The 27,423-nt window shown below is 35.6% G+C and overlaps 3 protein-coding genes and 1 non-coding gene across 5 annotated transcripts; 2 read left to right on the forward strand and 2 right to left on the reverse strand.

Annotated features, from left to right (window-relative positions):
- Positions 1-121: 121 nt before the first annotated feature.
- LOC113691700 (vanillin synthase) lies at positions 122-4,572 on the reverse strand. The gene is made up of 8 exons (XM_027209967.2): positions 4,245-4,572; positions 4,016-4,137; positions 2,729-2,844; positions 2,301-2,374; positions 1,911-2,175; positions 1,420-1,551; positions 627-762; positions 122-468 (listed from the first exon to the last, which is right to left on the reverse strand). Exons 1-8 carry the CDS (start codon positions 4,454-4,456, stop codon positions 431-433), a joined length of 1,095 nt encoding a protein of 364 aa, XP_027065768.2. The 5' UTR covers positions 4,457-4,572; the 3' UTR covers positions 122-430.
- An 11,042-nt stretch (positions 4,573-15,614) lies between these two features.
- Positions 15,615-18,959, forward strand: LOC113692251 (serine/threonine-protein kinase RIPK). The gene is made up of 5 exons (XM_027210640.2): positions 15,615-16,285; positions 16,498-16,633; positions 17,500-17,636; positions 17,733-17,856; positions 18,094-18,959. The coding sequence occupies exons 1-5, from the start codon at positions 15,911-15,913 to the stop codon at positions 18,660-18,662; spliced, it is 1,341 nt and encodes a 446-aa protein (XP_027066441.2). The 5' UTR covers positions 15,615-15,910; the 3' UTR covers positions 18,663-18,959.
- A 2,699-nt stretch (positions 18,960-21,658) lies between these two features.
- Positions 21,659-25,752, forward strand: LOC140009467 (RING-box protein 1a). Of its 2 annotated transcripts, XM_072055125.1 has the most exons (6): positions 21,659-21,911; positions 22,075-22,125; positions 22,259-22,318; positions 22,451-22,493; positions 25,298-25,369; positions 25,472-25,752. In XM_072055125.1, exons 1-5 carry the CDS (start codon positions 21,755-21,757, stop codon positions 25,332-25,334), a joined length of 348 nt encoding a protein of 115 aa, XP_071911226.1. In that variant the 5' UTR covers positions 21,659-21,754; the 3' UTR covers positions 25,335-25,369; positions 25,472-25,752. The 2 variants fall into 2 exon arrangements, with proteins under 2 accessions (XP_071911226.1, XP_071911225.1); XM_072055124.1 differs by lacking the exon at positions 22,451-22,493 and having other exon boundaries at positions 21,660-21,911.
- Positions 25,753-27,304: 1,552 nt separating this feature from the next.
- TRNAS-GCU (transfer RNA serine (anticodon GCU)) lies at positions 27,305-27,386 on the reverse strand. The gene has a single exon. It is a non-coding gene; the product is annotated as a tRNA-Ser (tRNA).
- Positions 27,387-27,423: the final 37 nt, after the last annotated feature.

Genomic DNA, 27,423 nt, shown 5'->3' on the forward strand with positions numbered 1-27,423 from the left:
CTTAACGGGAGTAATCACTACCCTGTCATTCGGCCGCAACCATCCGAATCATCCAAATAATTCCTAGTGAGTACAAGAGCTTTTCATCATGAATAAAATAACGACTAAACCACCAACAAAATTGAGTCCAAGGACATAATGATTCTTTTCTTTAAGCATTAATGATACATATCCAGAAAGTTTTTCTCATACATGCATATACGAGTCAACAATGTGATTACTTTTTTCTACTGATTCTTATTGTACGTAGAGCCTGAAGGACAATCTTCACATGACACGGCTCCTATTTACTTGAGGAAACTAGAGTATGCCGTACTAAGATGAGTTTTACACTAAATAAACAGTCCACCTTGGGGAACGGAGAATGATCTTATGGATAAGAGGTTTCAGTTCTCCTGCAGGGGCAGAGCCTATCATCATTTTGGAACAATTAAGCGACGATGGGGAATGATGCACAAGTCGCCACACCTGCAATCAAAATCATCACAATTACGGAATGAACCTGGGGCAAAGATCAACCTATACTAAACAAGACGATCAACAGTGAGAGTAAATGCCAGTTGCTTTTATCTGTGAACATGTCCAAGAAAATGGAGACCCTTATACTTGATGGGACAGACACTTACCACACATGTTCTTCCCCATCTCCATCTTGAAGTACCCGTCAACACCCCATTCAGCTCCCCATGAGTTTTTGATAAGCCAATAAGGAATGCCATTTTCAACTCCATAACCAACAGCAAGGACAGCATGGTTTACATCCTGCCATCATCACGAGCATATATAAGAAACTATTTTTGAAAGAGGAATCCATCACTACCTTGAACCTGCTTGTGAAAACCCAAATTAATAACATCAACTATGTTCATTTTCTTAGGCACAAGCTATTGGTGATAAATCTTGTGATGGTACTGATGGGCTTAGTCTTGTACTCATGCTTGAAATGTATAGACTTGACAAAAGCAAATGACTCAAAGATGCAGCTGATTTTTGCTTCCTCCCTCCCTCTTCATCTCTGCAAGTGTGTATGCGCATAAACAAGTGTTTTTGCCTCTTCATTGTGGCCAATTTGGAGCTTATTTCACACTCTTTTATCTCTTGGATTCTACTGATTTATATTGATGTAGTTTATAGTCACAGATGGTATGGCCCTATGTGTATAAGCGTCCCAAGTTTCATGTCCTCACATCCTCCACACTTTCGTCACATACCTGCTGGTCCACCAAGTGAGTGCTCGAGAATATTTCTGTGATAGAGAGCTCTAACTCCTAGATTGACTTTTTGTCAAGCATGCAATTTTAGATTTCATATAATTAAAATGCTTGACTTCACAATCCAATCTCCAAAAATGGCAATTTTGCTCTTTGCATAACAATTTCTGAATATGGACAATATTCTTGAGGTAAAGCACCCGCTTACCATTGGAGCATTGCCACATGTATTGCTAGTGTAAACTCCTCCTTCGTAAAATCGGAAACCTTTTACAACCTCAAAAGCCACACTTACTGGTCGAACAGTTCCCACTGCATATTTTAGTTCATCTTCGGCACCCTGTAATTCTTCAAAAATCAAAAACCAATACAGCATATGATCGTTTAAATATATCTTAAATTCGAATCAAAGTTGGATGTGTCAAGTTAGAAAACGATGCAGTTTTTACAGCATAATCCAGAGCAGGTATCATAAGCAACTGATAAATGATTCTAACATGGTAACTGCTAATCAAAGATGGATGAGGAAGGAAATCAGTCACATGGAAAATAGACCATCATGAGAAGTGGTAAAAGCTGGGATGTCTGTTGGAACGGTAGTTAATCTTGTTACTTGAATTATCTGTTTTTATCCATATTCAAACAAATCTCTATCAATAGAATAAGAAATACAATTGTACAAGTACTTGAGTAATTTACCAGGGTGATGTTGACAGAGTCGAGGACATGCACACCAACATTTTGGGATGAGTATTTGCATAAACCATCCACCCCAGTGTATGGATATGCTTCCTCTGTATCTAGTCCACCATTGCACTTAATATACTGAAATGCTTGTGATGGCAGGCCACCATTGCAGCCAAAATTGTTAAAAGCGCCTGCACAGTCCACAAGCTGCTGCTCTGACAGTGAAATTCCCTTCCCAAAAGCCTGTGCATAAGCTGCCTCCAAGGCTCCGGTGGTGCTGTAAAAGATGAATTCTCATTTCTCAGCTTACAAGAACATTATATTTCTTATTTGTATTAGGAACTAGATCAACTATTCAAGAAGCATATAATTTCAGTAGCCATGATATAAACTCCAGCACACCTGAATGTCCAACAAGATCCGCAGTGACCTTGATCCTTAACAGGGCTCACTATACCAGTCGTTCTCCAGTCTTTCTGTAGCATGTTAGTGAGGTCCAAATGGTATTAGAGAGACTACTCTTAAAATAATAAACTCCACTCTTAGTACTTAAGATTCTTATTACCACCATATTGGTAAAAGCTGAATCCAAACTCGCGTTTTCATTTTTCCATAGCAAAACCACAGCAAAAGAATTATCTTAGCCATCAAAAGAATGGACTCTTTTAAAAACCAATTTGATACTCAAAATAATCAAGAAGCAACTTTAGTGAACAAGATACCTGCAAATTCTACTTAAACTGTTCCCTGAACTGTGGTGGCAGAAATTTTATGCTTAAGGGTTAAACGAAATTTAAGTTTTGAAACAAATTGAAACTATAAAGCACTACCGTTTCAGGGACGACAACATTTGTGAGCTTAAGATTGCCCTTGGTAGTTGCAGAACAGTTTTGAGCAGCACCGAGTCTGTGTTTGCGGAATTCCTCCCATGTCATATCAGCAAACTCTGCCATAAACACAACCAAGTATCAGGTAATTGTGGGAAATTCTCTCAGATAGCCAATGTAGATATTAGGCATACATTATCTTTTGGCACCCTATTTCCTCCTCTCTTCATCTCATTCTCACTCTTTTCTCAAACTCAAAGAGTGGAATTAAGTCTTTTACCACAGAGTGTCACCTCTCTTAATTAAGCAAAATATGTATTTACTTGCTACAGTATCATCTTAATCATATACATACATCAAGCACAACAAGATGTGAATACGCTAACCTAAAGGATATCAATGCTACACGACTGCCAAAAATATCTAGCACTACAACAAAGTATCACACAGTCGGTCGCTATCGTGCTGACTCATCCAGCAAGTGGAAGCAATGAAACAAGAAGAAATAGGACCACAGAATAACTATTAAGGTAACAAGGAAAAGAAAACAAGAAAGTAAATGAAAAGATTCAATAACTAAGGCTAGAAATTCACCCTTACGATGCTAGACTTCTGTATTCCCTTAATTATTCTACCTTACGTGCTCAGTAGCTAAATCCCATACGTGTTCTCATTTGATTTGCAACCTCATCAAAAATTAAAACACAGCAAAACACTAAATATCCAATATTTTATTTGGTACTTTTATTCATACTTCAAAGAATTTTATGGTAACCGGACTACAAATACAGTCTCCAATACGCCAAATTTAATTTGAATTTCTACTAAAAAACATACACACAACAAATACATACTGGTTTTTATGTGGTAATGAATAATATATAAACAACTCAAAATATGTATTACGCTCTAAGAGGGATTACAGAAACATATTACATTCAAATTTACAGTAATTATGGAATATCTGTTCGAATACGTTTTCTCCATGTACGGAAAGTTGTCTGTTAGCTCCTTTTATTTCCTTCTTATTTATTTCCCCTTTTAGTATAACAAGTACGGTAAGTTTGAAAAAGAAATAAAAAGATATATAATCCGAACTTTAAAAAAAAAAATTTTTTTTTTTGGGGGTACCGTCGAGAGCTAACTTTAAAACTTCAATACTAGCTCTACCTCATAAAATTTCAAATTCCTGCTGAAGTTCTCGCAAAGTATGAGATGATAATACCTAATTTTAAACTATCCGTGTTGCTAAATATAAAGCAAGCCGAGATGAAAAATGATAGTACATACCATTAACAGCCAGGGTGTAGGAGAGTCCTTTGTTATTGTGCGATTTAATTATCCGTAAATTCTCCCTAAATATATCGAACCTCAGCTTTATCTCCTCCACAGTCTCGTATCTCTTCGCATACCTTTCTCAACACCAAAAAAAAAAAAAAAAAAAAAAATCAACCTACAATTACAGAAGTTAAAAATCCAGCTGATGAAAATAAACATAGTGACTCAGTAGCTGACTCACCTGTGAGCAAAGCGAGCGAAGGAGAGAGCATGGCGGGTGTTCCCAATAGCTTGAAGAACGGAGGTCTCAAGTTCACGCAGACCGTCCGTTACTACTTGTCTAATCGGATTCTCACTGTAAAATGTAGCAGCCGATCCTTCTTCTGCACCGGCAGCGCAGGCGACCAGAACTGCGACGACGGCAAAGAGGACCACTCGAGAAACGCGAGCCATGGCAACTATGCGTTTCTAATTCTCCCCTGAAAGGTGGAATGGTTGGCTAATCAGATCTGTAGAGTTGTGAGCAGCCAATTTTACGGTCTCTCGGGGAGTGTGAGATTATTTGATCGAGTGTTTTGTCTGTCGAGTTTTATGCAGAGTCAGAAGATATCTGAGGCGTCCGATATTAGACTGGGCAGGTAGTCGACGGTTGTGATTTGCGGGATGGGATGCATGGCCCATTTGATTAATGATGGGGCCGTTGATAACAAACGCAGTATAAATGCGCCTTGAAATATATACGATCTACCCACCAAAATTCAACGATGTCTTAAGTGTAGTGACAGGTGACCAATGGAGTGTCTTTTCCGTTGGAGTATAGTTTTTTAATTCCCTCAAAAAAAAAAGTCACAAATAATTGAAGGTAATTTTGTATTAAAAAACACGTATAAGAAATATCTTCAATTTTGTGTACGGAGCATTATTTATGGCATGGAAAGTCAGTATAAGAAATATCTCCAATTATTTTCTTTGATTTGTTTTTTTTTTGGTAAGAATTATTTTCTTTGATGGCAATCAGTTGAGTGACAATAATGAAAATAAGGATTATAGTTATACTGGGTGTGGATCCGTGCAAGGGATGTTGCCTTTCTTACTCTCTCTTTTTGCTCAGGTCCTATAAATACACAGTGTGCCTCTAAGAGTTGAAGGGAAACTAATGACAAGAATGATTTCTTTTAAATTTGAATTTGAAAATAAATCTTTCCACAATTGAGGTGGATACATATTAGCCTATATGAAAATGCAAGTAAATTCCGAAGAGTCAAATGGAATTCATGAGGTATAACAAGTAGAATCGAAATCCAAAACATGCAAACTTTTTCTTTTGTGTGTAAGAGGATGTCTTAATAAGAAACTTTTCTTCCTCTAAAGTCTCCTAGTGTGAGTTTTGCTCTTCCGTAGAGTATCCTAATCACAGCTTTTCAATCTTTTTTTTATATTTTTATTAGATTTGAATTTTTTAGATCTATTTTGTCATATATAAAATTATTTTATATGATCACGTCATAATATTCGAACTTAAGCAATTAATATAACGATTGAAGCCATGCTTAGATGTCCATTGGATTGTAGTTGAAAATAGTTGATTTGTATTTGAATCTCGAACACATGTTGGAGCTTTCAAATGTAATATTTGTAAATTATTCAGATGTGCTGTAATCTTTGTTAACTTTTTCATATTTGTTTGTATCTACTTCATGTTTTATTGTGTGTTATGTCATTAATACATATATCATGAAATGAAATTATGATTTCTATTTTTTAAAAAAAAAATCACTACTTCACTAGTTTGTCAATTGGCTATCCCACGTAATAAAAAAAGGGATAGTTAGACTGAAAAGCTTGCTTTCACCTAGATTTAATTACTCAATTTAGATTGAAAAGTTTGCTTTTACAAAGATTTAATAACAGACAGTGCAATTTTCTAATCTAATCTGTAACCCACGAGCATTTGTCATTTTCATAAAAAACATATACAAAAATATTTTAGATCTATCCTAGGTCACTTTGTAAAATCATCGTCCTATTTTATAATCAACTGCGATTAAACACATGTTAGGATGAGTGTTTCACTGTGACACGCCTCCTCATATTATAGGATCCCTCTGGACAAATACAGATGTTTCTTTTTTAAACTTCAATCTTTCGGATAAGAGTTGGGTTGAATGATAAAGAGAGAGTGAAATGTAAATAGGAAATTCATGATTCAAGATATTCCACGAAAGATTAATCGCCGAGTGTCGTGACCTTGATAATAAAGAACCACCTCTATTATTTTTTATTTCTGAAAAGAAAACATCAAATTTCAGAGTACAGTTCTTTGGTCAGGGATGATTGGACTTTAGGATAAATAACTTAGAAACCATACTGCCCTCGCATATGACCACACAATAATTGAAGATATTTCTTATGCTGACCATCCATGCCGTAAGCTCACAAATACACATCACCTCCAACCAACAAGAGCCAATTAGCAGCCAAAACAGCAACAACTGAAACAGAAATCAAACATTTGACAGGCACTCATGGGGAAAAAAAGGTTTCAAGCTAATTATTCCGCTTTATGGAAGACGTATTCTTCATTTCTTCTGGGGAAAAAGGATGTATTCGACGGGTAATTGGAAGTTGCGTATAATTTTGCTCTTAATAAAAGAGAAAACAACAAGATGCATGATGAAAGCAGTGACAAAAAGAAAGGCCTAGAAAAGAATGGAAAGTGGACTGTCATTTTCATTTCGTCGTTCACGCAAATTTGATTAAGGCTGCATGGCGTCCTCTGTCCAACTCTGTGATTCATCAGAACTCAGAAGGAGTGAATTCCCATCCCATCATGCGTAGCAGATATTTTCTTGTAGCAAAAGATTCCAAAAACGTCAATAGCCAAGAACATTCAAGCTTCAAACATGATACTTTGAGATACCAAGAGATTCTTAAACTGGAATGTCATTTCTAGAGTTAGATAGAGTTCGACTATGACTCATAGTCTATGAATGTGTGCGTATGTTCATCATCTTTGAAAGAGTTTATAAGCTTATACTTGCATTTTGCATCTAAACATCTCTTTCTTTCTTTTTTTGTCCCTTCAAATCTTCTTCTACTTGGTGTTAGAGTATAATCTTCTCCAAATAAAATAAATTTGCTTCAGATGAGTATTAGACAGTTTTAGGTGCATTAACGGGAGTAAGAATAAACACCAACGATAAGAATGATGCCACTGATTCGCTATCGACTGGGAGTGGAATCGCTACTCAAGTCTTATCGTTCCGATTAGATAAAATCTGAATCATGCCTGCCTGCCTGCCTTCCGCTACTAGGTTTATTGAGGCTTGCAACATGCATAATTAGGTGGCAAATTAAATAGTAGTAGTATAATTTGTTATTATGCCCTAGAAAGTACTAATTGTTCTAGAAAAAGAAAAAAGTTTTTAAATTTGTTGCTCGAGAAAAAAATTAAAAACAAAAAGAAAAGCGAAAGAAAGACGGCACTGAAAAATAACAAGTGGTATTAGGGCCTGGATCTTCTCCCTCAAATCTTTTCTCCATTGGTCTCGTCTCTCCATCAAAATCATTTGATACTCATCTGATTGTATTATTATTTTTTCATTTAATCTCTAAATCAATATATATTAAAAATAAAATATTTTGACATTCAAATTACATGAAATATTTGAAGGCTTAAACAGTATCAACTTTGATTTTCCTTGGGTCGGGATGATAATGGGAGTTCGCGCTTCCTCAGAACAATACATGAGGTGGAGAAGAACCCAACTGGGCCCTGGATTTTTTCAAGGGTGTTGGAAGTCCATGTAACCCACCTGGGCCCAATAGAAAATTCTCCCACAGCAATTGATGGTCAATGCAGGACCACGGAAACAACTGGACCAGAGGATTTGCATTTGCCAGCATTCCTCGTAACACAAAAAGCTTTTCTTTTTATCAAAAAATGATAATTTTGCTCGAGAAAAGTATGGAAGCAAAAGCTTTCCTTTTATCATCCATGTCTGGTTTCAGAATTGGAACGAAAGAATGTAGGACAATAACTCCACTGTCTGGATTGGTTTATCCGGGTGATAAGGAATGCTCTATTATGTGAGAGTCTACTACTGTTACAATTTAGAAATCCTTCGATAGTGTTAGTAATTTTTTTTTTTCCACTTCGTTGGAGCTTATTCTTCGATAGTGTAAATGAATTGGACTTAAATGCATAATGGTTATCTAATTATCCAGTGACAATCCATTTATTTTAATACATATCCATTTCTTTTTTTTTTTTTTACTCTTGTTCGGTTTCTCCCTTCTTAATTCTCCTCTGTAATTTTTTTTTTTTTTTTTACTTTTTTTCTTCTCCTAAATTCTTCGACACCCACAGATGAAACACTATTGCCACCGTCTTACTCCTCCTAACACAAGAAACGAATGAAATTCGTGCTGCCAGTCTTATCCCAATGTCTAAGAGCTAATTTGTATCTCAAACATTCAAGAATACTCACCAGAAAGTTTCAATTTGAGATCACACGAAACTAGGATAGAAAAATTGCATGAATTAGAAGGAGGCGAATGAAGTGCATATTTGTGAGCAGTGACCAGTTTTGACTAACACCTCAAGCACATGAAGGATAGGATGACGGGGGAATAAATAGTGGATATAAGAATTGTAAGGATCAGAGTTTTGCTGCACATTTTCTTTTTTGTTTTATGTTATTTGGAGTTCGTCCTATATTCCTTTTATTTATTTTCTGCCATTTAATCAGATTTTTATAAATGGATTCAGCCATTCAGTCATGTGGTTTTATGTGTGTGTGTGTGTGTGTGTTTTGGCAGATCCCAAACCCAAACCATTTAAGGGAAGGAGGATATATAAATGGTTAAATGGATTTGGATGAGAATAGCCATGTCTACACGTGGCTTCTTACTAGGACCTCGGGCGGGAGTGCCGAACTCTGGAATCACCAAACACGTTTCAAAATCTAGCCGCCTTACATCGCTGTTGGAAAAACTAGAGGCATAACGCTTTGATTCTTGATGTTCATTCACATCTTTACGAAGACAGTACACACAATTTTAGGGGCGGTAATTTTTGATACGATCTGAAAACATGATATGAATCTAACATTTTATTAATGAGTCTGGATTGAGATTTCGCATGTTCGAGTCAAATCAGATGAATCTGAAAAGAAAATAGATCGAATTCAAATCACCAACGAGTTGAACCGATAATCCGTTTATGAATTAAAAATAATTTAATAAATATAAAAAATATTTTATCTAACTAAACTAAGTTATTCTTTTTTTCCAAAGGCATTAACCGCTTAATCCTAAATGAATTTGTTTAACTTGGATATAGTCGGAACTGTTATGTTTGGACAAATGATGTATTACATTATTTTATACTTTTACAGTGTTTATTTCAAATTTGATTTGAGGAAAAACACTTTTGCCATATTTTAATTTATTTCAGATCTGGTTTGAAATTGTTTTATCGAGATTTGTATTGATTGATTATCTGAATAGTCCTGTGCGGAATTGGTTCTATTAGAAATTACAAATTGATAAATTTGATAAATTGGAGTTCTGTTTCGGGTCATATCAAGTTATTCCGGTGACTCGTCAATCCAAAAATTTCAGATTCAAGTTGGATATCCTGATCCATCACGGGTTGACGGGTCGAGTTTAGGTTCGAATCAGCATGTTTCCTGTTGTACCTAAATCTCAATCCGACGTCGTCATCGATCCAATTGCCACCCGAACAAAATTTGCAACCGTGCAAAAATAGAGCATTTGTCAATCAACTTTTCTACAATTTATCCACCAGTTTCTTAGAGTTGACATTTTGACTTGAGCAACAATGCAAGCAAGCAACTGAAATTGCGTGCATGGGAAGGTTAATAAGTCAAACCGAGGAGCCATATGTAATGCACACATGGATTGGCACACTAGTCATGAACTGAATCATATGTTATTAATTTGCCCATTCAGTTTTCATGTTTGATCCCATTTTCCGCTGTAGGAGATCTTGGAATATATTTTGCTTGTCCCTTACTCATATTACTATACAATACACATCATGTAGAAAAACAGTCCCATACAATTTTTGACCTTTGACCCTGTTTGTAAATACAACAGAGATAGCTGCCGCGTTCCCTATTGTGTAAACACCACCATGTCACCATGCCCACTGCCCAATGCGCCCCATATACGCTCCATTTTCCAAGTGTGCGAAAGTGCTCATGTATTCATACCCACATGCCTACACAGAGATGAACAGCAGAGTTGACAAATTATTTATTTATACGAGGAAATCGTGTCGTGATTCAATCCACTAGTTGGTTCTACGGATATAGCGTTGTAATTATTTTGATTATTCAAAGTATTCGTAAGTTAGTTGAGGTAGCACCACTAATACTACAAATAAAACGTAGTAAATGAATTGGCCGTGATTTTTAAATTGTTGTCAATTGTCATTTGCCCCCTCTCGAGGTTTGAAGGATAAATGAATGTATAGAATTGGGGAAGCCGTGTCTGTCCGCTGTCCTCCATTCATGCTTTTATGGTCTTCGGTGGTTGAGCAGAACCGACATATTACTTAATTTTATCACATGCACTAAAATCCCAAATTGTCTTGTTAGTTGCTCGGATCGATGATTTGGACGGACAGTTTGAACTACATATTGATAATTTCATAGCATGATTATTTCTTCCTTTGTCACCCACAAGGCATTAGTGACTGAGTCGAGAAAATTTTGATCTAGTGATTCTGAATTGTAGATATTCTAAAATTTAATCTCCTGTTTTTTTTTTTGTTTTTTAAATCTTACGTCTTCCTTATTAAAATAAAAATTTTAAAAAAAAGGCGACTGTGACACAATTAATTGTAGCAGCGTCTCTTCAATTTAATGCATGCATGTTTTATAGTTTGTTGCTTAGAAAGTTGGAATGGCAGTTCGGAAGAAGGTTTAATTAGCTAAGACGTGATGGTCCAACAAATCCAAGTTGAAAATAATAATGAAAGATGAAGCAGAACAAAAAAAGAAAACGATCACCAGTGAATTGTTTGGTTTAGTTTGATTTTAGATTCATCCTTTTCTTATTATGTACGGCAGCTGTGTAGACGACAGTATTAATTACAAATTTTGGAGGTTACTTATGATGATAGTTTTCAAATTAAAAGGAGGCTTGCAGTCAACATGGTATTAAAAAAGAAGGTTTCAAGATTTTGGTTTTAGTTTCCTGGGGTTCGGTAAAACTCCACTTCGAAAGGTAAGGTAGTTGTTGTTTCGTTTAATTTGTTCATCTCGAATTCTTGACCTTCGACCCTTCTCGCTTCTGCAAATTAGACTTCTGCCCATATTCTAATTATAGTGTCAAGCGTTAGATAAAGAATTAGTTAAAGATTGGTGTGGAAAGTTCCGAAAGCCCATTCACTTCTGAATGTAAACAAACTACGATGAAATGTAATTTTATAATCTGCAGGTGATGACTGCCCATTCACTTCTGGAAAAGCAGTTGTGATATTTATTATTTCTTTTATGCACTAAATTGATAGTTCATGTGATGAACAGTGGCTATTTTTTGCAAGTCATTATATTATATGAATATGATTAGTCAACTCAACTCAACTGGCTCTTTTGACATCAATGCCTACATTTGATGCGAATCCTGTGGTGAGCTTCGGCCTGTGTAGCTTCTGAATTTCACCCTTAAATGGATATGCTTTGAAGATTTCATGCATTTTCCAAAGTCCCCAGGAATGGGCACCAATATATATATTTATATAGGTTTATTATGATCTTAGGTTAGAAACTTAAAAAATATTATATATATTTGCAAATTTTCCTCTTTGGTAATTGTGTCAAGAGAATTCCAAACACACAATCGAGAGGCCACTAGTCAAGAATAAGAATGGACTTAATTTGGAGCAACGAAAAGAAGGGACAAAATGATTACCAATTGGTCAAGTGTATTCATTTCTTCTTAGCTACTCCTGAGAAATGAATTATGCTTTTTTTCGTTATACGATTTTTTTCAAGTAATAACAGAAATGATGGAATAAAAAAAAAAAAATTCCACCTTTTGAGACAAATTCATTTCTTTCAGCTAGATTTTAGCCATTTAGACAAGAAATTTAAAGTGAAATGAGTTTATAGAATCGGAATGATGTGATTAATATTGTGAGATGTGAAACGTCCGCACATATTTTTTTAGAGCAACCTGTATACAATATTAGAATTTTTTTTTTATAGAACTGGAATATCTTGCTGAGAAGTCTTATTTTTCTTTTGGCTCTCCACGAATTACACGCTGATATGGCATATAACAAAGTTTGAAACGAAACTAAGACCTGAAACTTATTGCTAATGACTGCTAACTACCTTCTCTACTAATTCTTCCAAAGATTTGCAATCCTGGAATAAAATACTAGGTCCGTAGATAGCACTGCAAAGTTAGGACTCGTGGTTAGGGAGGCAATTAGTATGATTAAGGCAAAATTTTTTGTTAAAAAACTCTAATAACCAGCATGATAGGTGTCCGAATTTTGTTAAAATTATATAGTCTTTTCAAAAAAAAAATAACAACTAGATGACAATTTTTTTATGACAGTAGACAACAAAAATTTTTTTTTTTTTACATATCAAAAGTTTTTGAAATTCCCTTTTTCCTAAATTTTCAACTAGTACTTGGCTTCATTTCAAACATGCCATCATTCATAAACTCACACATGCCATCATTCATAAACTAAGTGATAATTGTAGATTTCAAGAACTTGGGTGGGTAAAGTAAAGAAACATATCAGCAATTTTAGAGGATGCGATTATAGAACAAGTTTAAAAATTTAATATTTTTTCGAGCTAATTCTGAAAATTCTTCAAAGTTGAGGGAGGGTAATTGCCTACCCTCACTTGAACGTGGCTTCGCCATTGACAAATATTATTGTATCTAGCTAAGATGTATAATAGACTATGGGTGCGTTTGATAAAATTAAAATTTAAAAAATGAAATCTGAATCAATCAAGCTATTGAATTGTTAAATATTAAATATAATACATTTGAGTGCGTATCACATTTAATGATTAGTGAATAGCTTATCACCTGACTTTGGGAACAAGTTTTGCCTAAAAAATTTAGAACCGCTTAATTAATTCATATGTTCAATTTTTTATTATCAAACGCTTTGAATATGTTAAGATCTGAAGCCATTAAATTAAATGCTGAATTGAGTTATCAAATAGGGCCTACATTTTATTTCTCTACATGAGTAATGAAGGCAGTCGACCTAATTTGGTACGATTGTGAAATTGTTGTAAATTTTTTTTTTGGTGATAATATTGTTGTAATCTTTAATTCCCTGGTATATAAATATATGAAAATAAAAAGAAAACAGTTCAAATCACAACAACGCGCCCGCCGGCCCTCAAATTTCATGTGTCTAATGTTGAAGTTCTGCTAAAAACGACCTGGACAAAACATTAATAGCCGTCATGCTTTTTAGCATATTGAGATTAATACTACTAATTTGCATTCATTACCCTTCCAGTATTAGTAGTGTGTGTTTTCCTCTTGAAAATTTAAAAAAAGTATCAATATTTATAAAATGGCATATTTCTACTAATAGCCTAAAATTTGAATTCACGTATTAAAAAAATAAAATTCTCCTCGTGCTAATAAAAAACCTTCAGAAAATCACAATCCAAATCGACTTTGTTGGATTTACGTGAGACGCTTTGGTAATTTTATCCAGCTTGACTCGGTTAACCAATTAAAGTTAGAATCCTATGGAATTGACTTTCCTGCATGCTGTTGATGGCAAGAAAAATATGGCCGGGTCCCATCTACCTACCGCCATGGAACCCCCAATTTCTAAATCTTTCAAAGCTGATAGAATGAAGGAAAATTCCATATCTTTCTATTCTTGCGAATGGTATGTGGCTCCATGCAATGGGTTAATTAAAAATTGTCCTAGAATTAGTTATCCAGACTTCCATGGTTTTAGCGGGAACATCATGCTGGGGGTGATGCTTTACCTACCGCTTCCTGCAGGCCCCATCTAAATACGTATATGTATACATGTTTGGTCAGCCGGAAATGTTCCATATTTTCGCAGATGAATACTGTGGACTCTGATGTTATATACAACTATTATTCTTTTTAATGGTTGTTTTTTTTTTTTCTAAATAATAATGAGCGTAGTTTCTAGAACAAAGACAAATGTGCAAGTGTGCTGGCTAACCTACCATCTTCTTCTTCTTCTTCTTCTTAGTTCTTACAAATTCCTCCAAATGTTGTTGTTCTTGTTCATCATTGATTGTTTTCTTAATTACACACGACTTACGAGGCTATGACCAAATCATTGGTTTAAAAGCGTGTCCTTTTCAAAATAAGGCGTGTGCTGTGGAATCTCAATCTCCCTCGCCCCCTCTTCTCTTTCTCTCTCTCTCTCAGACCTCGTACGCAGCATTTTTCTTTCCTTCCCACTAATTTCTCAGCTGTTTTTGAATCCTATATTTGGTAGAAGAAAAAAAAGGAAGAAGAATATAATCTACATGAAAAAGGAGGACAAAATATCTTCTTTCGTTTTTCTTCTTTGGCTTTTTATTAATTTTTCTTGAAAGCGAAACACAAATGGATAATTTATGGAAAATTTTATTCCGCTTAATTCTAAAACCCAACTAGGACCTTAAGCAGCATTAAACAATTTTAAATTAGGAACACCTAAACTGAATTGACAGATAACAAAACAGCCTAATTGATAACACGTGAATTCGAGTCATCAAAAAAGAATAAGTGAAGAATCGCTGTTGATGGTTTTAGCGTAAAAGGAAAAAAAAACACTGGATTAATGTGTTTTTCTATAGCACATAACAGTACTGGGCCAACTCAATGCTCATATGCAGTGATGGCTGCCAAACAATACAAAGCTGTCAAGGGGAAGGATCAAAATTACTATTAACAATGATAAAGACTTTTATATAAAAAAAAAAATGCTACATTGATCTCAAATCTCGATCCATCAGCTTTCTACAATTTTCATTTCTTAATTTTCACTTGATGCTCATGTTTACGTGAGACTTGCGAATACCAGTAGATAATAATGATCGAGGACATGAGTATTCAAAGATCCCCGCGTCAGGGAACACACGTAGGAGAAATCTCCCTTAGCTTAGCTAGATACCACGATGGAATTTCCACACCAAATATTCATTTTTTTAAAAAAAAAATAATTTATTGCAAAACTGAGTCAAAACAATTTCGAAAACCGCTTTTCCATCATCGCCACCGAATGGAACAATCTTTAGAAGGTGTGAAACTGAGGCTCCCACCATAACTTTCAGACCACCCCAAAGAACTAAGTCAAAGAGGGGGCAGCCAAGTCTTTTCTCACTCAACCGAATTCGTAGACTTCGTGGTGCTCTTTTGCTTTTCATTTTGTACACCAAATTCTTTAATAGTAGCTACATCAACTATTGATGGAGGATCACATTACAAAACGAACTACTATATACGCCCATACATACAAAAAGTAGTATTTGTCCACGAAAGAGAAATTAATAGTAAATGATTTAAAAAAAAAAGAAAATCAGCATAAAGCCAGGTCTTATATATAAAGGGGTTGTGAACCTCTTATCTGTATCATACTATCATGTCCTGTGGAGACAAGAGCCAGGAGAGAGAATAATTGGCACATTTGAATATTAGGCCACGGCTTTCCATAGAAGTTTTCCAAACCCCATTGCATAATTCCTGTCATCGCCACATTCTTTCCTTGTTGTACAATTCTCTCAACCAGCGACAGGGCTAACTTGATCAGAGTTATATAAACGAAGGGTTTTCGAGGCATTTGGGTGCAGAAGAGGAGAAACAACAAAAGTATTTCCATACACGTAGAAAGCATATATATACTTTTATCACGAGATGACAGTCCAGAAGGTTTCGTGGCAATGTTTTGTTCTGGGATGTTACAAGATTGAGAACCCTAAACCGAAAAAGAAGAAAGTTGTGGCCAAGCAAACTTCATTCCACAGGCTTTCGATGTCGGATTTTAGTTCTTCAACCATTTCAGAGGATCTCTCTATCTCTTTAGCCGGCTCCAACATTCACATATTTACTCTTCAGGAGCTGAAGGTGATCACTCAGAGCTTCTCGTCTAGTAACTTTCTTGGTGAGGGAGGATTTGGACCAGTTCATAAAGGGTTCATTGACGACAAGCTTAGACCCGGGCTGAAGGCTCAGCCAGTGGCTGTCAAGCTCCTTGATCTGGACGGCTGCCAAGGTCACAAGGAATGGCTGGTATGTATGAACCTACCAAACTTGATTTGCCTCACTGGCTTGACATGCAGTCCGGGGGTTGATAACCTCGTCCTGCTTAGCAGTTAGTATGCCCGAGGGTTCGCAGTGTTCTTGAAGTTAGTGTTGAAGAATTTTTTGATATTCAACTTTTGTGCATGAAGATTTCTTGTCAGATTGAATGATTGACCAACTTTAATTTCCTTTCTTAACAGACTGAAGTGATATTTCTGGGGCAATTGAGGCATCCAAATTTGGTGAAGTTGATCGGATACTGCTGCGAGGAGGAACATCGACTTTTAGTCTATGAATACATGCCACGAGGCAGCCTGGAGAATCAGCTGTTTAGAAGTACGTACGTCTTGTCTCCGCTTTATCATTGTTTGAAATATATATATCAGTAGCGATTCATCTTCCGCACATATTTTTTTCCATGGTGCTCAATTTTCTTTGTTGCTTCAGTATAGTAGGTAGCTGTATTCGCTGTCAGAAATGTAGAAACTTGGGACAGCTGTTAATATCTTACTAAGAACAGCTAGCCAAAATAGCATTATTATTAAACGTGGAAGAGATTTTTTAAATAGGTCTGCTGATAATGACATTTCGGGAGAGTTTGGATGTAATCTCTAGGATATCGTCAATCAATTATAGAACACATATAATATATAGTTTCCAGTTGAAACGGCTATTTTCTTTAATAATTGTCTGCTAGTTTTACCATTTCCTGTGAGGGATGTTGACATTATGTTGCCTCTTGAAAAGAATAATCCCGCAGTTGTGCAAATAATTATGTGCCGTATAATCATGATGAGTACGAGACTTGCTCTATAGATAGAAAAGTTCAACCTGGAATTATAAGTTCACGTTACCCTATTCGTGGTTGGTAACTTACCTTTTGGTTAATTCATTAGTCGTTGCAATATGTAACCTTCTAATGATGTAATATTTGAACATAATAATGCTATTACCTAAATACTACCATATAAATCTCATCAAGCTCACAAACTTTTTTTTTTTTTTTTTTTAACATAATGGGCCGGGGTTTTCACTTTTCTGATAGAGTTTTTACTAACCTTTGACAACTATTAATCTCATTTTAAGACGCTAGCTTTAGATTTAAAATTTTGGTAAATGCCACATATTTAAAATGTAAATTTACCATAAAATGTCATCTTAATCATACAAGAGTCCTCATTCTTTTACTTTCCCGTCCGCAGGATATTCCGTGTCGCTTCCATGGTCAGCAAGGATGAAAATTGCCCTTGGAGCTGCAAAAGGCCTTGCCTTTCTCCACGAGGCAGAAAAACCAGTAATCTACAGGGATTTTAAAGCCTCGAACATCCTGCTAGACTCTGTAAGCACTAGTTTACCTAACTTTGCCCACATTTATGGGATCCTTTGCTTCATTTTCTTTCAAGAAGTGAATAAATCACTTTTAATTTGCTTACAGGATTACACTGCTAAACTCTCCGATTTCGGGCTTGCAAAAGATGGTCCAGAGGGAGATGATACGCATGTTTCGACGAGAGTTATGGGGACGCAAGGCTATGCTGCCCCTGAGTATATCATGACAGGTAAAGATTCATATCATCGCTTGCTAATTTAAGCAAGATTTATTTAGGCAATCTCCACGGTTGGTTAGTCGCAATCTTTACCACAATCAACAACGTGGGTTGTTCTTAGCCATTTTCCATCGACTAGAAAACTTGCATATTTAAGTCAAATTTCACATAAAAACAAAAACTTGATTGCTATTATCCTAAACAAATGAGTGACCATTTGCCAAAACATGTTAAATTGTCTCTCTGCAGGTCACTTGACAGCAGCAAGTGATGTGTATAGCTTCGGAGTAGTGCTGTTGGAGCTTCTTACAGGCAGAAGATCAGTGGACAAAACCCGTCCTTCTAGGGAACAGAACTTGGCAGATTGGGCGAGACCAATGTTAAAAGATTCCCGGAAGCTCAGCCGGATAATGGATCCTAGGCTTGAAGGCATGTACTCCGAGGAAGGGGCTCAGCAAGCTGCAGCATTGGCTTATCATTGCCTGAGTCATAGGCCGAAGAACAGACCAAATATGAGCGACATTGTAAAAACCCTGGAGCCTCTCAAGGGTTACAATGACACTTCAATTGGGACGTTTGTGTACACGGTTCCAGTTGAAACTGATTTGAAGAAAGAAAGCGAAAAGGAGAGTGAAGGAAAGAAGAAAGTGAAGAAAGAAAATGGTCACCACCAACAAAAACACAGGTTACACCACCATAACCATAAACGTAGTTTCGGAACTCCTAATTCTCCAACGATTTACTCGGAAACTCAGCTACAGCTGAGGGTGAAAGACGGGATAAATTCGCCTCTGCATCAGAGATTGAAAAGAGTATAGATTAATGAAGCGTAATAACTAATATAAGCTGTAAATATATATACATCAAAAGCCATCTTGTGTAACAAGGTGATTACTTACTAGGCTAAGCATATACCTTATCTTTTTTTATTTTTTATTTTTTAACCTGTCAAGTGTAAGCATTTGTATTTTTGTAATTGAACTTCTTTTTTTTTTAATTATTAGGTTTTATCTCTTTCTCATTAGATACCCTTTTTCTTGATTGTACCAAAGATGAAAAAAGAAAATTCATCGACTTTATTTTAATATTCAGGACATTTTTTTTTTGTTTCTTAAGTTTTAGCTGAAATTTTGGATTCGATGCATTTATTTATCTAACCAAACCTTCAAAAGATGACCCGAATATGCCAAAACTAATGATTATCGCAGGATTTTCTGTCAGATATGTATCTAAACAATGATGAGTTAGAAGAATTAAGAAAAGAAGTTCGAATTCAACGGAAAATATAGGCTCTAATTTTTACACATCATTTTTTTTTTTGACCTCAGAATTTTTACACGTCATTAAGTTGGTTATGCTGGATTGTTCCTTCTAGGAATCGGCACTGGGATTTTTCTTTTTGGGTCGGTCCCATGGAGGAATTGGGATTGGGATTTGACATTTAGCAGAGATGTGCTGTTCTGGATCATCTGCAAGTTGCTTCACCAACCACTCATCTCCTAATATCTTTGAAATTCTGTGGTCGTTTCATTCTTAACAACTGCACTTAAACATAACAACCGGAGGAAGCTGCCTCTTAAAAGACTATTTCACCCGCTTCCTAACAAATGAATGACGCAAGAAAATTCGACAAAATCCCCTGTTTCTGAGTTCTTAGTTGTCTTTACCTGCCCAAGTCAAAAGAGATTCCTAATTAGATAGCAAATGGAGACGTCAAATGAAAGATACAGCGATATTTAAACTGTTGCTAGCAATCTAGAAGCTTTGATTTAGAATTCCCACTGGCAGCCAGCCAAAAATGCAATTTTTCTCCTTTTGTTTGATGTCTTTGATCAAATAATTGATACGTAGAAACTGTAGAAAACTAGGAGGTTCGTTTTCACTTCAAATTTTACCTTATTACTCTGTATTTTGCAATCTCCCTTTTCTACCAAATATCTAAATTATTCTAAAATGGCCTGAGTCCAAAAAAAAAAAAAAAAGAAAAGGGAGAGAGAGAGAGACAGAAATATCTATAATGGTCAGACCAATTTGGTAGGGTTGCGACAAACAGCTGCTTTATGGTTAGGAAAGGTTTAATACAAATACTTTATTTAAAAAAAAAAAAAAATCAATGATGTCCTCTATCGTGACAAAATGTAACCACTAATTTAGAAGTTCAATAAAACCAGAAAACTAAGAAGTGTAATCTGGATCGAGGTCTACACCGCAATTTTCTCACATCAACTAATATGGCACGTAAAGTCAGACCATACCATCAAAATTTTCTATTTGCAACGTCCTGCTTTTCATATTTTATATGCAACGACTGATCTAAATACCGTATGTATTTGCCTCGAGGACCAAGACCAATTATCATATTTTACCAACAATGCTTGAAAATGAACCAACTTAAGGGGGACCCATTAAACTCCACTGTCCAGGCAATTGCTGACTGGAAGGAGATATTTTACATGCCATTGTTGACCCAAAATTTGGTCTCCTTTATGATATAGTTAATGTCTGAATTAATTAATATTAAGTGATGAATTGAGTTATCAATCACATCATTAGTAATAAAGGCACAACCTAATCAAAGGACGTTACAATCACTAGTGACTTGTACGGTGTAATTAATAATGGTGGGGATTGGTTTGGTTTTGAAATCGATTTTCAAATACAATTTTTAACTTATAATGTAAATGCAAAAATTGTTTACTTGTCATTGTATTTGTATCTACACTTATGTTTGGTGTCTACATGTTATGTTCATGTATATAATATGGGGTTTGCTCTCAACTTATTCTAATTTTGTAAAAGTTGATTTTGTAAACTTGATTTATAAAAATTAGATATTTCAAAATAATTCATGTGTTATCATTTACAGTTAAAAAACCATTTTAATAAATGCATAGATGTTCTCAAAAGAAAAGTAAAAAGCTAACTTTAATTAAAAAAAATGACCATATTACACTTACATGCTATGTAATTAAATTTTGTGCTAATTAATTAATTTTTAATGTAATTAATTAATTTTTTATGAAGATTAAATGATGGATGAGAAAAACAATGGACATAAAGATGAATTTGTAATTGAATGAGAAAAGAGAGAAAATAGAAAGACCATAAAAAGTAATCTACTCTTTAAGTAATTACGTTAAAATTTGAAAATTACATTAAAATTTGAAAGGTAATTTTCTCTACATGATAAAGTAGGCAACAATCCAAAAGTATTTCACAACCTGTTTCTGATTTCCAACTTTTTTATACCAAAAAATATCTAAAATCAGTTGAGAACATAATACAATAAATTTTTCGAAAATCAAAATCTAAAATTAGGTCTTTAGAGCCAAAACAAATCTAAAATCAGTTGAGAAACAAAATAAAATAACTTTTCAAAAATCAAAAGCTTAAATCAGGCATGTAAAACCAGTTGAGAAAAAGCCCATACTATCCAAGGCAATTGATGCCTTGGTCGTGGAATTTGGGACGCCCTGAATCACTGTAGCAGCCCAACCTAAAGTATGAAGGTCAATCGTAAAACCAGTTGAGAAAAAGCCCATACTATCCAAGGCAGCATCACGGTAGCAGCCCAACCTAAAGTATGAAGGTCAATCGTACGGAAATAGCACCCCAACGTCAAGTATAAGTAAATCGTACGGCATAAGAGTCAAACGTAATTGTGTCGACATTATCGGTATAGAAAATTAGGAATGTCGACACTATTATGTCGACACAATTACTTCAATCTTGGGCCATCTAATTAACGGGCCAAGGCCCATCGACGACACCGGAGTTGACTGAATGGTTTAAGGCCAAAATTCCATTAGCTTCCCTGGTCTTTAAGCTCTTTATCCAATTCACGCGCAGTTCAAAGTTTGAATCTTTGCGCTAAAAGGGCTGAGAAGAGAGCTCTCTTCGAGCCAACCCAATGGCATCTCTTGACACCGACGTCACCATGGTTCCGGCTGGAGAAGGCTCCAGCGGAGCCGGACCTTCATCCTCCACAGCGTCCACCTCAACTTCTGGTAAGAAAGCCAAGCGATTCGAGATCAAGAAGTGGAACGCCGTCGCTCTTTGGGCTTGGGGTAAAGCCCTAACCCTAACCCTAACCTAGCATGAACTCCTTTTTTTTTTCTGTATATTTTTGAATTTGAAGCGATTCTACGATCTCTGTGATTTTTTTAATTTTTTGGTATTTTGGCGCAATTTTCTTGATTGTTTATTTACTCATTTTGTGGTTGAATTCAGATATCGTGGTGGATAACTGTGCAATTTGCAGGAATCATATTATGGATCTCTGTGAGTATTTCATGTTTTCCGCTCTATTGATTCTTTATACCTCTGATTATATAGATCTTTTTTTTTTGGGTCTATTGACGCTCAATTATCTGGTAATTTATCGCTGAGTGAGATTTGCGATGTGCATTATTAGGCATCGAGTGTCAAGCTAATCAAGCCAGTGCTACTAGCGAGGAATGCACGGTTGCTTGGGGTATGTACCATCTTTTTGTCGAACTCTGGCGTTTGTTTTCATGCTATTTTGATTTTTCCTTTCAGGCTAGTATCAGTTGGCCTACCGTTTTTTGGTCTCTCTTTGTGCTGAATGCAATTGTAACATGTTTAGGTTGTCCTGCTTGGGTAAAGGATTTTATGCAGGTCTATTCATGGTAAAGGATTTTATGTAGGATTTTGTGCTTAGGTTGCTAAATAATGAGATATTTAGTAATTTTATATTGTTGTATTATACAGCTCAATTGATTATCATTACTTTTGACAGCTGTATACTCTTGGTTTATTTTATTATTTTAGGCAGTTTGGTATTTTGCTGGTCTGTGTTGCCACAGACAGTATGCATGTTGCTGATAGGAGTCTGCATAATGCTCTGTGCTAATTTTTTTTTTTTAAATTATTACAGTATCCACTTTCAGTTGTTGATTATTTTCCAATTTCTGTTGCTTTTGGATTTTTGCTTTTCTGTTGTGGAATTTGGAAGGCATTAGATTATAACTTTGTTGAGTTTTGTTAATTCAGAAGATAAGGATGTAAAAGAAGTTCCATAATGTATCTGACTATTGAATGACGTGTTTGTGAGCATTTCCTTATGTTAAATGCAATTGCTTTGAATGAGCGGTTAAAAGTGAGTTGTTTCTTTTTATCACAATTTGGTACACGAAATAGATATCTCCACTTTGTTCTTTTTCCTCATATTTTCCTTAAAATACACTTTCTATAGTGTAACTAATGTTCCTTAGGAGCCTGCCCAATTCTGAATTTTGAATGAACTTTGAGTATTGGATGAGATTTTGAGTGATAATGTTCCTTATGAATACCAAGTTTTCTTAGTTTCAGTTTGACTGAAGCTTTGTAATGTGGTCCAAGGGTATGTATGAAGCATACTCATTATTGGCATGGGCATCCATGTTGATTGAAGCATGTTATTATCCTCAGGAATTTCAGTTACCATAAAACATTATATATTTTTATCTTAGCAGAGCAGCGTGATGGTGATTTCTCCCTTTGTACATGCTTTCTTTCCCTACCTAATATCTAAAGTTGGAAAAGCATTTGGACATGCTATGTGTGACTTGTATGATGGGGAAACTGATTCTGCATAGCATTGGCAACTGTGGGACATAGGGTTGACTATGTATGGTAAATATTTGTCCATTAGGTATTAATCTTCACATTCACTACCAAAATGGAGCCGAAACAAAAAGGTTCATGTATTCCAATTAGGTTTTTTTAAGAAATGCTCATAAAAACTAATAATCCTATAGTGTTTTGAAGACAATTGATGAGCATGACTATTTCACTGCATATGCTGCAGGGGTGGTTTGGGTTATGCTAAAGAAGTTTCGAGTTGATTTTCCTATGCAAGGGTCTTATTATTGGTGGGGTCAATATTCAGACTTCTAGCTGATTGGTACCTAATGTTACTATTGATGTCTAATCTTATAAAGCATATGATGTTAACTACATGATCTTGTGAGTTTTATAACTTTAGCTGTCACTAAATTGAGCCACACAAAGATCTACTTTATCTGTGATGTCTGGTTGGTAGGAGCAGTGTTACCTTCATTAAAAACTATTCTAAGTTGATACTCGTTATCTAGATGATATGAGCTGTTTGTGCCAATCAACTTGTTCACTGTGTTTATTCTGCAAATAACTGATGTTTGAGATGGTAAAAAGCAGTGTGTTATCCTATTGCTTGTGGCAAGAGAAAATTCTAAAGCAATTTTTGTACTTGGTTTGCTTGTTACAATGGGATGCTAATAGCTGAAATTTGTCCAAATGTAGATATAATACCATTAAGTGCTTTATAAATAGTACAGAACATTGTGGTCCCATTACCCCTTGCTGACTACTTCAAGTTATAAGGTATTTACTAATTACAAATGAAAACTGTGAAAGTTTCCTGGTCTTAATCTGAGAACTTCTGTTATTGTCTAGCTTATACTATATGGTATGATGTGAGCCATTTTCCACTCTGCAAGAATATTTGATGAACCAGAATTGCTCTATAGCTTGGGGCTGCAATTCATGTGATTGGTCTGCCTGAATCCACCATGTCCATTCATTGATTACTGTTAACGTCAGCATCTACATCCCAGTTGTTTTCTTCAGTCCTTTGTAATTAAAAGGATCCTCTTATTGGTGTTATATTTTGCTGAAGATCAGACTTTATCTTTAACCTTTTATCATCATGTTCAGAATGCATCTTATGTTGACATTTGGTTAGTAGGAGGTATAATTGCACTTCATGAATGAAGCCTACTTATGTAGTTGTGGTGTATCTTCCATATAAACTATGCATAGCCTTGATAAGAATAAAAGCTGTTCAGGAGTAGCAGGGAGCTAAAATTATGACATAGCACATCATTTAGTGTGCTGTATAGCATTTGTATCATTTAACGAGCACAAGATTGTTAAATCTTGCGCGACAATTATCTAGTTGTAAGCAGATGCTGCCTATTTGGAGACCTCCTTTCTTGAGAAGCTATATTTATACATGTTTGTTGGGAACTTCCATTAGCTTTTGAGTATTAAATGTTAAGGTCATATTGTTCAATACTTCCACAGAAATTATGTTTGGGGATGTTAGATGATTGATATGAGTTCTAATACCTTGGGTTGAGTAAAGTTTTTTAAGAAATGATCACCCCTTGATTCCCAAGCCAGCTTCTGGAACATCACGACATAAATAACAAAATAAAGTCAAACCTAGAAAGGAATATGCACACGTGTTTTTCACTTTTTTGGCTTGCCTTGGTTACTGGCTGCCAGCTTACCATGGATGGAGTTAGCTGTCTAAAAGTTGCATTTTCTCTGGATCACTTCTTTTTTTATGCGCCCACAGATAGATTGACTTGCTAATTTGACTGGCTATTCATACAATCTCCTTTTACATGTTGTTAACATAAAATTGTGCATATCATTATCAATTTAATTGGAAGTGGAATCCCTGTAGGTGTTTGCAATCATGCTTTTCACTTCCACTGTATTAGCAGATGGCTCAAGACACGCCAGGTTTGCCCATTAGGTAAGTTTCTCTGATCCATAAAGCTTTATATAGTGCCTTTGTTTTTCTTTTTGTTTCAATATCGCTGGTATCTCATTTTCCTTTCATTCTTGTATGTTACAGATAACAGTGAGTGGGAGTTCCAGAAGTACGGTCACTAGAGCTTGGGCAATTGACAGTTGGGTTTCTCTGTGTTGTTGAAAATGAAGATTTAGCCCTGTCTTTACCTTCCTTTACCAGTTTGCTGCAAATATGAAGTCAAATATTCTGAGAAACGTTATTTGTTGTAGAATGCAATATCTGGTTCTATTAGGTACTATGTAGGGATTCATCAGTAAATTAGTTTGCAGTTACTCGTACTGAATTGATGTCTGTTCTTTGCTTTTAATGATTTTAACACCTTATTGCTGGTTGTTGTCTATTTTGTTTTTCTTTTCCGTACACTTAGCGCATATACATGACGGGTTTTGTTAATTTGGCCTCGGCATTAAGAAGTTTTAGCGTGATCATTGACTTAATGGTTGAGCAAATGGTTGCACTGTCCATGTTTTGTGTGTGTTGAAAATTTGAAAGCACTGCACTTCACCTTTCAAATCCACTAGTACATTAGTACCCATTCCTTTTGTGCTGCTGGTGGTTCAAATCGTTTGAGCCATTTATATTACTAGAAGAATCTCCAACTTCTTTCGCAGCGGGGAAAAATGGTGATTGTTTGGTTACATGTAAAATGTTTTCTAGGAAAAGATTTGCATTTACATAATTTTCAGGTGCTTGGTTGCAATTCGAAACTTTGCTCCTATCGTTAAAACTGCCCCTTGCTATTGTACTTCATCATTAGCTTACAAGTCCTAACCTATGAAATCTATCCATGAAATAACATTTTTTTTCATGTATTAGTAATATTTATAGACTCTAAATCCAATTTTCATAATTAGATAGTATAAGCTTCCAAGGATAAAGATCAAGGGCAATTTGACGAAAAAGATTGGTGTCTGATAAGCTTTTGGGGTTTTTTATGTCGTTTGAATTTCTATAGACAAATGATAGGAATTTTGACTTTGCTAGCGGATGTGTTGTTTTGAAAGATAACTTCAGTTCCTCGTTTAAGGAAGTTGTTTTACATAGAATTGGGGAAAATAATTTTTTGCATAAAATATTTTTACCAGTTCTTCTAAGGCGACCAAACACCGAAAATTGTGGAAAACATTTGCTGGAAAATATTTTCAGTCCAAACAAAGTAGCAAACACACCCATAATTTTAACTGGGATGGATGACTACCGATTATTGTAGTTGGTGGTGAATGTTTTGGCTTTGTTTCAAATTACCTTGGTAATTTCCTCCTGATATTTTGTGCTGATCCCCTGGCCTTGCCAATTGCTGGAGGAAAGTAGGACAAAGATTAACCAACTTGCTTAATGGCTGACCAAATGGCACGCTAATTGGGTGCCGTTTTTACCACCCTAGACTGATATGCAGTGGTGGAAGCTTAACGTTGACGGATGTACTGTATTGCTTCAACTTTTTCTCCAGTGTTGCTAGATTTGCCGCCGTATGTGCTCCATTTTCTCCTGAAAACAATACAAATATTATGAATAATCAACACGGATGAGGAATTCAATATTCCCAAGTTTTGCAGGTGGAAAAGGTTTGGCAAATTCTCTATCATCGTTCTAAGGGGTTGGAAACCTCATGGTCATCATCCTCATCGTTCCAAGGGCGTGGAAAACTTATCGCTCACAAACAATAACTCATGTTAAAAACCTCGTTCATGTAGAAGCCTCAGGTCGATACTTAAAAGTAAGTGGGTGGTAAATTTATAAATATAAGTCAATCACAATAACAAGGTGTTGGGAAAAAAATTCTTTTTTTTTTTAAAAGAAAAACGGTGTTGGGAAATTAAGTTCTGATTCTTGTTGGCACAGTAAATTTCGGGTGAGCAGCAAAATGTTTTTGAACGTCGCCTGAGAGATTCGAACTCTCGCGGGGAAACCCCATGTACTTAGCAGGCACACGCCTTAACCACTCGGCCAAAGCGACATCACTGTGGGGTAGCGGAATGGTAAATAAACGTCAG

The sequence above is a fragment of the Coffea arabica genome, chromosome 6e, assembly GCF_036785885.1.
Source record: "Coffea arabica cultivar ET-39 chromosome 6e, Coffea Arabica ET-39 HiFi, whole genome shotgun sequence".
In the NCBI taxonomy this organism is placed as follows: domain Eukaryota; kingdom Viridiplantae; phylum Streptophyta; class Magnoliopsida; order Gentianales; family Rubiaceae; genus Coffea; species Coffea arabica.

What these genes read in the sequence shown, in the direction of transcription:
- LOC113692251 (XM_027210640.2), top strand. Translation starts at nt 15,911, where the DNA reads ATGACAGTCCAGAAGGTTTCGTGGCAATGTTTTGTTCTGGGATGTTAC. An exon ending in CGAACATCCTGCTAGACTCT is followed by an intron (nt 17,637 to 17,732) that starts GTAAGCACTAGT and finishes ATTTGCTTACAG; the next exon opens with GATTACACTGCTAAACTCTC. An exon ending in CCCTGAGTATATCATGACAG is followed by an intron (nt 17,857 to 18,093) that starts GTAAAGATTCAT and finishes GTCTCTCTGCAG; the next exon opens with GTCACTTGACAGCAGCAAGT.
- LOC140009467 (XM_072055124.1), top strand. Translation starts at nt 21,755, where the DNA reads ATGGCATCTCTTGACACCGACGTCACCATGGTTCCGGCTGGAGAAGGC. An exon ending in CGTCGCTCTTTGGGCTTGGG is followed by an intron (nt 21,912 to 22,074) that starts GTAAAGCCCTAA and finishes GGTTGAATTCAG; the next exon opens with ATATCGTGGTGGATAACTGT. An exon ending in GGAATGCACGGTTGCTTGGG is followed by an intron (nt 22,319 to 25,297) that starts GTATGTACCATC and finishes GAATCCCTGTAG; the next exon opens with GTGTTTGCAATCATGCTTTT.
- LOC113691700 (XM_027209967.2), bottom strand. Translation starts at nt 4,456, where the DNA reads ATGGCTCGCGTTTCTCGAGTGGTCCTCTTTGCCGTCGTCGCAGTTCTG. An exon ending in CTACACCCTGGCTGTTAATG is followed by an intron (nt 2,845 to 4,015) that starts GTATGTACTATC and finishes TGTTTATGGCAG; the next exon opens with AGTTTGCTGATATGACATGG. An exon ending in CATGTGGCAATGCTCCAATG is followed by an intron (nt 763 to 1,419) that starts GTAAGCGGGTGC and finishes TGATGATGGCAG; the next exon opens with GATGTAAACCATGCTGTCCT.